This window comes from Anneissia japonica, unplaced genomic scaffold (genome assembly GCF_011630105.1).
Source record: "Anneissia japonica isolate Jap-2015-1 unplaced genomic scaffold, ASM1163010v1 scaffold5494_len192822_cov183, whole genome shotgun sequence".
Taxonomy (NCBI): domain Eukaryota; kingdom Metazoa; phylum Echinodermata; class Crinoidea; order Comatulida; family Comatulidae; genus Anneissia; species Anneissia japonica.
The window spans coordinates 121,735-129,228 of NW_022717237.1; the positions used below are offsets into that span (position 1 = coordinate 121,735).

Consider the following 7,494-nt stretch of genomic DNA (forward strand, 5'->3'; position numbering starts at 1 on the left):
TAATCAATATCAAGCTGCATGGTTCTCGTTACATCAACAGTATTGTACATTTTTATCTAATTTACCATTAAAGAACAGGAATATTTTTGGTAGGAAACACACTAAGGATAACCTGAAGATGAAAGAACACATATGATGAGGGGATGAATTTTCATAAATCAAACCTTAATCACAAGTCCCGTTCATATGAAAATTAGTTTAAATATGAAAAAATAGGGGCCACACCCCCTTTTTTGGGGGCTTGTAGGCTGGACAATCTGAACATATTGCAAACAAGGGTTTTTCTTTTATAAAAGAACACATACAATGAGGGGATAACATTTCAAATATCACACAGTGGTCACATGTTCCGTTCATATGCCAATTAGCTTAAATATGCAAAGAAATAGGGGCTATGCCCCTTTGCTATTTGAAGCATTATTTAAACTGCATGGCATGGCATTTACAAAAGAGTGTGGTATTTTCAGGCTGTTCGTCCTGGACAAAGATTTTGGCACACATTCCATGTTGTTCCTAGGGTTCATATTAGTCTATGGGATTTGATGATTGTTAAGGATTAAGAAGTCACAGTTCATATTAATGAGTTGTTTTTAGTTTTACTAGAATTTGAGAATTCTCTTGAAATGTTGAAAAACTGTTATTGTTGTTATACAGTGTTATTCATTGATACTAAAATATTTTAAAATGATAAGGAATGATAGAAAATGAAAAAAATAATATGATTTAAAAAAAAAAAGCAAAGATATAATCATTTAAAATTGTAATATTACGATGATGTTTATTATTGTTAAAGTTTAAAAAAAAAAAAGAAAAGAAAACTGACAGTGAGAAAGAAACAAATACAGTAATCTTCAGTATCATAACAAATGAAACCTAGTCAAAGCATGTAATTCCACAAGCTTATATTAAGAAATTATTATTGTGTACAATATATTCATATGGATTCAATTGGGTGATTTTAATGCTAAAGAAGGGGGAAGATGTAGTGTCTGGACTACAAGACTAGCATACCTCGTGTGTTGTTCGGACATGTTGTTAAATCAGGACTGGTGAATGAATAAACAACGAATGGCTATTGTAGAGCTGGAATATTGTTTATTGTGTCATTTAATTGTGTTTGTTTGAATACGATAGCAACACACAACAACTGCCTAGTTCACACACAAATGCCAGCCTTACGCTGTGTGTGTGTGAACATACCCTATAACAGCCAAAATATTCTCTCCTAAATTAAGTGCATATAAATCTTAGCCAGGTCCTCTACAGAAAAAGTTTTTGTTATCTTGACCCCAATGACATACAATATCCACACACTGATTGGGTATCCAGAAAAAAGAAATATTTTTTTTAACTATAGCTTTATGTAGAAAGAGATGGCAATGCTCAACATAATGTGTAATGTATAAGTATATTAATTTATTAATTTATTTATTACGGTATAAAAAATGTACAAAACAGTAGCACGCAGGTAAAAATGTTTGTTTTACAATTGGTACAAAATTTTGAAAACGAATCTAAATATTTAAGCTATAAAATACATTGCACACTTAATTAGTTTAAAAATACTTCAATTCATATTTACACCTAAAAATACAAATTAAATTAAGTAATAAAGAGCAAGAATAAGAATTAAATATATATACAAATTTAAATTTAAAAAAAAAAAAATATTATTATTGAATTACATAAATGTTGATTACAAAAATTAATAATAATAAATAGCCCTACCTGTTAATATTACAAAGAAGGTACATGAGTCAACATTCCCGGAGGGATCAATTGTGGAACACATAACAGGTGTTGTAGACTCAGCAGGGAATGTTTCACCTGACTCGTGGTCACATGTTACGTTTAATGAACCTGTATTGTCAGATGCTTGGATGGGTGACCATGTAATATTAGTTGTTCCATTAGCTTGTGCTGTAATGTCACTAGGACAGTTCAGAATAGTTGGTGGTTCCAAGTCTATGCATATAAAAAAGAACATTAACTTACTTTACCTGTGACACATTACAATAAATAATGGGTAATGTTGCTTAAATATTTAACAGATACTAAATAGTTAAAAGCACTCTTCTATGTAATATTCACCATGATTTTACAATTAATAAACACTTCAATGGATAAGTCAATAAGGCCTGGTAATATCAGTCTAGCTTATTTTTATTGGGGTCTATTCCCAAAACCAAACAGCAATAAAAAGTAAATACATGTAATAGGTAAAATCCTAATACTCAAAAATTAAGTACTTAGATTTTTACATTAATTTAATATTTAAAAACATTAATATAAGTGTTGAAATTTAAACAGGTAAAAATTAAGATAAAACAGGCCTGGTAAGTATCAGTCTAGCTTATTTTTTATTGCTTATGTTAATTTATATCTTTATATTTTGGAGTGGCACGCCTCTTGGCGACAGAAGTTCTCTGACCTCTTTTGCCACTCCATGGCGCATTCAAAGTTGTATTGTGTATTTGTCACATTTTCTAAAAACTTTTGTACCCAGGGTTGCAAGGGAGACCAGTCTACTTGACTGATTGGGCCACCCAGGTGATTTTGAATAGATTATGAATAAATAAATAAATGCTAAATAGGCTGGAAAATAGTAAAAATAGTTTTTATTGTAAAATAAATAAAATGAATCTTTGTATTGTATTTATGCCATTTATATTCCCACCTCTTCTAAGGCTTGACATCATTCTTTCAGATAGTCATTTTTTTTTATTGTCTATTGAAAAATGAGTAATTTTTTTAAATATAGCAAATAGCAAATTTTTTCATGAGGCTCCAAAATTAGATGAGGACAGGGAAGCGAAATTAGCAATTAATTTTATTTAGATGATTTGGATCAAAAACAATCACAGAATGAATCCATAAATAGCTTTTGGTAAGGAGAAATACTTTCTGAATTTGAATCTAATATAAATATAGATAACTTGGTTTTCATATACAGTACATGTATTAATGTGTTTAATATAACTGGAAGAATAAATGGTGGGGACACGGTTGAGACACATAGTTGTGTTATTATCCAGCAATAACGTACCTTGAATATGTATAAAAAAGACACAAATCGCCCATAGACCAGATGGATCTAATGCTGTGTACATTACTTGATGAATACCAATGGTAAACATATCACCTGAATTAAAATTCTGAGACTTATTCAAGGGAGAATCATTGTCAGTAAAAACTGGTTCTGCCCAATATACTTGCTTGTGAATTCCACCATCCTCTGCTGCTGAAGTTATATTGTTTGGGCACCCTACTACAGACGGTGCTTCATTATCTAAACAGACAAAAAACAAGTTATTCCTATGCAATGCTTGGCAGATTTGATTATATCTCCCATCAACTCACTATTCCTTTTTATTTTATATACTTTTTGAATTCAAAATACTTAGTCTTTGTTTATATATGTGGTCATATTCAATATCAAATAAGTAAAATTATGGAATAACTTGTATAGGCCTACACCCGAATCCATAATTAGTCTTCTGTTTGGGTTCAATATTTCTTGTTCCTGGCAAGATTGTACTTTTACTTTGCAGAATAATAAAATATTATTATTAATAATATTATTACCATTATCATTACACCATTATCCTTATTCTAAAATCATTATATTTTTATTATGTTGTTAAATCATGTGACAACACTAGAGAACCTGAACATTCAGATCCACACAATTTAACTTCTCAACTCCACATAATGTAATGCTATGTTTGAACCTGTGACACATATTTTACTAACGTAATTTCTTTAAAAATAGCTTGGCCTAAATGGTGGTTATTATTTCTTCAAAACATTTGGCATTTTTATTAATTAGCTTAAGCTAATTTATTATATAATTTTCTTTTAGCATCTGAAATTCTTATCTAATATGTTAAAGGTTACCAGCAAACAAATAAACTATAGATGGATTACCTGTAACAGTAATATTAAAGACACACCACACTTTGTTGTTGCTGCTGTCAACTGCAATAAACACAACTTGATGTTCTCCGATATCATATTCACCCCCAGTCAGATCTGGCTCAACCCTTGCTGTTCCAGAATTATCTGTAGCAGATACTGGATTCCAACTAATGGTTGCATATGTTTTACCATCATCGGTAGTGTAGTTAAGGTTACTCGGGCAGTCAATGATTAATGGATCTGTATCATCTACAGAAATTAGGGAAATCAAAAAAGATATGTAACAGATACATTATACAAATAACTTCATTTGGTTTCTATGAATATTGCTGATATTGAAATATTGTTTAGAGTAAACTAAATTTCAATAAATTTCTAAACGAAATTTAAATATAGGATACACTATTTGCACTATGGTAGTTTCTGTAATTAAAATTTCTTAAACAACTCAAAAATATAATAAAAACTCATTACCAATGACTTCAACAATAAAGGAACAATCCACAGAATTGTTGGCATCATCACGTGCTTCATACAATACAACATGAGTTCCAATAGAGAAAACATATGGTGGAATTGGAGGATTTTCTGTTTTATTAGCACAATAATTTACTTCATGCAACAGAGATTCAATTGTAAGTTTTACTGTAACACATAAGCTGGCAGAGTCATTTGCAATCGGTGGTCTCCATTGCACATTGGAGCTACTAGAATTAGAATGCACTGTCTCGGAGATGTTTGTTGGACACACATCAAAATACGGAGGCTCTTCATCTAAACATTAAAAAAAAAATTGATAATATAAACTATTAAATATCATAAATTATAATAGATAAATGTATATTTTTTGTGTAAACTTATCAATTGACATACAATTAACAAATAATCAACATGTGACAAATATTTACAACTATCATGCATGTATATACAGTAATTATATATTCAATATTTCCATTTATGGAAAAAGGCAAAATGGTTCATATGATCAAAATTTTCAAAATATTAGGAATATACTATTAATGGTACGTGATATTACCTATGACACTGACACTGAATGAGCATGTTGCACTATTGTTAAATTCATCATAAGCATCGCACACGACCAGTGTATTTCCAAGTTCAAATGTTGAATGTGATTCGGGTGAACAATTTATCCTGACACCACCTCCGTTATCACTTGCAGTTAGATCTTTCCACATAACAACAGATGTGGATGTACCAAGTTCAGTTGTGTTGCTAATGTTCGATGGGCAAACTATGACAGGAGGAATTAAGTCTAATAAAATAGAAAAAAATTAGTATATGACAGTGCATATAGTATAAATGTAAAGATCTAGAAAATAATAAACACATGAAATACTGTGCATGCAACTACTTTGAGCTTTCATTGTTCCCTAAATTTTATGACTCGGTTTTACACAAATTTATTTTGCACAGGGAGAACAAGAGTCTGTACTAGGGTTACACACATCATCAAAAGCTCCCGAAATGTGAAATTACACATATGAGTTGTTTTTGAGAAAATTTAATTTTTGAATTTTTTTTAAGAAAATAAGAAACCTGAAATTCATTATCAATTTAAAATAGAAATATTTCAGTGCAAATATTTCAGTGCAAAACCCTTATTATAAATGACTTCATTTATAAATAATAATTTAGAAAAACCAATTTAATAATAATAATAATAAAAACCAATTTACAATTTTTTATGTTAAAGATTCGTACAAACATTTAAATAAATAAACCTTATACCTTTAACTGTAACAGTAAAACTACAGGAGGCATTATTGCCATTGCCATCATCAGCAGTAATTGTAACAACAGTGTCACCGATATAAAAATCACTTCCTGAAGGCACGTCAGATACAAATGAAACTTCATTACCAGAGTTATCGGTGGCTACTGGGTCAATCCATGAAAACTGTATTGTTGGTTGGTTAGTGTCAGCAAACAGAGTAGTATCGTTTGGGCAGCTTATAAAAACTGGTTTTTCAACATCTGTAATAATAATGATAATAATAATAACAATAATAATAATATTCGAAAAGTAGCTCATCTGTGTTGGTGTTTGAATATACTAAACGTTTAAACTTTTGATCACAACACAAACAAATTTCATCACCGTGAAATTTTCGACCGTAATGCCACGGTCTTCCTCAGCACAATGACTGGAATATGACTTGAAGGCTACACCGATTTTGGGCACGTGATCTTACGAACACGCGACTCCAAAATCGGATCGTAGATCTTTGGCAGATCTAAAGGTTGTTATAGGAAATTATACCCCACCACTGAAATGCCTCCAAAATTTTATGGTCTGCCCAAGATTCATAAAGTAAATATCCCATTGAGACCAATCGTCAGTAGTATTGACTCGATCACTTACAGTTCAGCAAAGTTTTTGGCTGAAATTCTCTCACCTTTAGTTGGAAATTCAATTCATCATGTGGTCAATTCTTTAGAATTTTCAAAACTAATGAAAAACAAGAGAGTTGAAGAGGATGAAGAGTTAAGATCGTATGATGTTACAGCACTCTTTACGTCAGTTCCAGTGGATAAATCGTTGGAAATCATTCACACCAGACTGCAAAACGATCCTACTCTTAATAATAGGACCACCGTTACACCACAACAGATTATTAAGCTCTTGAAAGTATGCCTGAGGTGCACGTATTTCGTATACAATGGCACGTTTTACCAGCAAATTCGTGGAGCGGCTATGGGCTCACCGGTATCCCCCATCGTATGCAACCTTTACATGGAAAATATGGAACAACTGGCTATTAAGACTGCCCTTCATCCCCCAATTTGGTGGTACAGATATGTGGATGACACACATACTAAACTGAAGAAAGCTCATGCTCAAGAATTTACTGATCATTTGAATTCATTGGACCCGGATATTAAATTCACAACAGAGGGCGAGGTAAACCGTTCGCTGGCTTTTCTTGATACGCTTACAGTAATACAAAATGGTGGTAGTATTAATATCAAAATCTACAGGAAACCGACACACACTGATCAATACCTTAACTTTAACTCTAATCACCCTCTTCAACATAAATTAGGGGTCATCAATACACTTTATTATAGAGCCAACTCACTCGTCACGAAGGAGGAAGACAAAATTCATGAATGCTTACACATCGATCAAGCTCTGAACCGATGTGGTTATCCAAACTGGGCTATCAATCGAGCAACTAGGAGACATAAGGGCAAGGTTGACTACCAAAGGCATAAGACAACAAATAAAGGATTGGCCGTTATCCCATATATAAAGGGAGTCTCTGAAACCCTCAAGCGAACCTTCGAAACATTCGACATCACAACATGCTTTAAACCCACATGCACTTTAAGACAGTTGTTAGTATCACCAAAGGACAAGAGCCAAAAGAAAGACATCACAGGTGCCATCTACCACATCCCATGCCAAGGCAAAACTACTTCTGGCAAATGTAAGGATTCTTACATTGGGGAATCAGAAAGAACTCTGAAAACACGTTTCTTGGAACATCGTAGACCGAGTTCAACTTCATCGGAAATCTCTCAACATATACACATTGAATCACCTGGACA

General features: G+C 32.1%; 2 protein-coding genes across 2 annotated transcripts in view; one reads left to right on the forward strand and one right to left on the reverse strand.

Annotated features, from left to right (window-relative positions):
• The window catches only part of LOC117110159 (hyalin-like), a 77,608-nt gene extending 71,806 nt beyond the window's left edge, over window positions 1–5,802 (reverse strand). The window contains exons 1-6 of the mRNA XM_033252772.1: window positions 5,671–5,802; window positions 4,955–5,194; window positions 4,393–4,692; window positions 3,928–4,167; window positions 3,047–3,289; window positions 1,729–1,965 (exon numbers count right to left, since the gene is read on the reverse strand). Of these exons, the coding sequence (XP_033108663.1) occupies window positions 1,729–1,965; window positions 3,047–3,289; window positions 3,928–4,167; window positions 4,393–4,692; window positions 4,955–5,117 (1,183 nt within the window). The 5' untranslated portion in view covers window positions 5,118–5,194; window positions 5,671–5,802. The remainder of the gene's footprint in view (window positions 1–1,728; window positions 1,966–3,046; window positions 3,290–3,927; window positions 4,168–4,392; window positions 4,693–4,954; window positions 5,195–5,670) is intronic.
• Window positions 5,803–6,214: 412 nt separating this feature from the next.
• The window catches only part of LOC117110160, a 2,218-nt gene continuing 938 nt past the window's right edge, over window positions 6,215–7,494 (forward strand). The window contains exon 1 of the mRNA XM_033252773.1: window positions 6,215–7,433. Within this exon, the coding sequence (XP_033108664.1) occupies window positions 6,215–7,433 (1,219 nt within the window). The remainder of the gene's footprint in view (window positions 7,434–7,494) is intronic.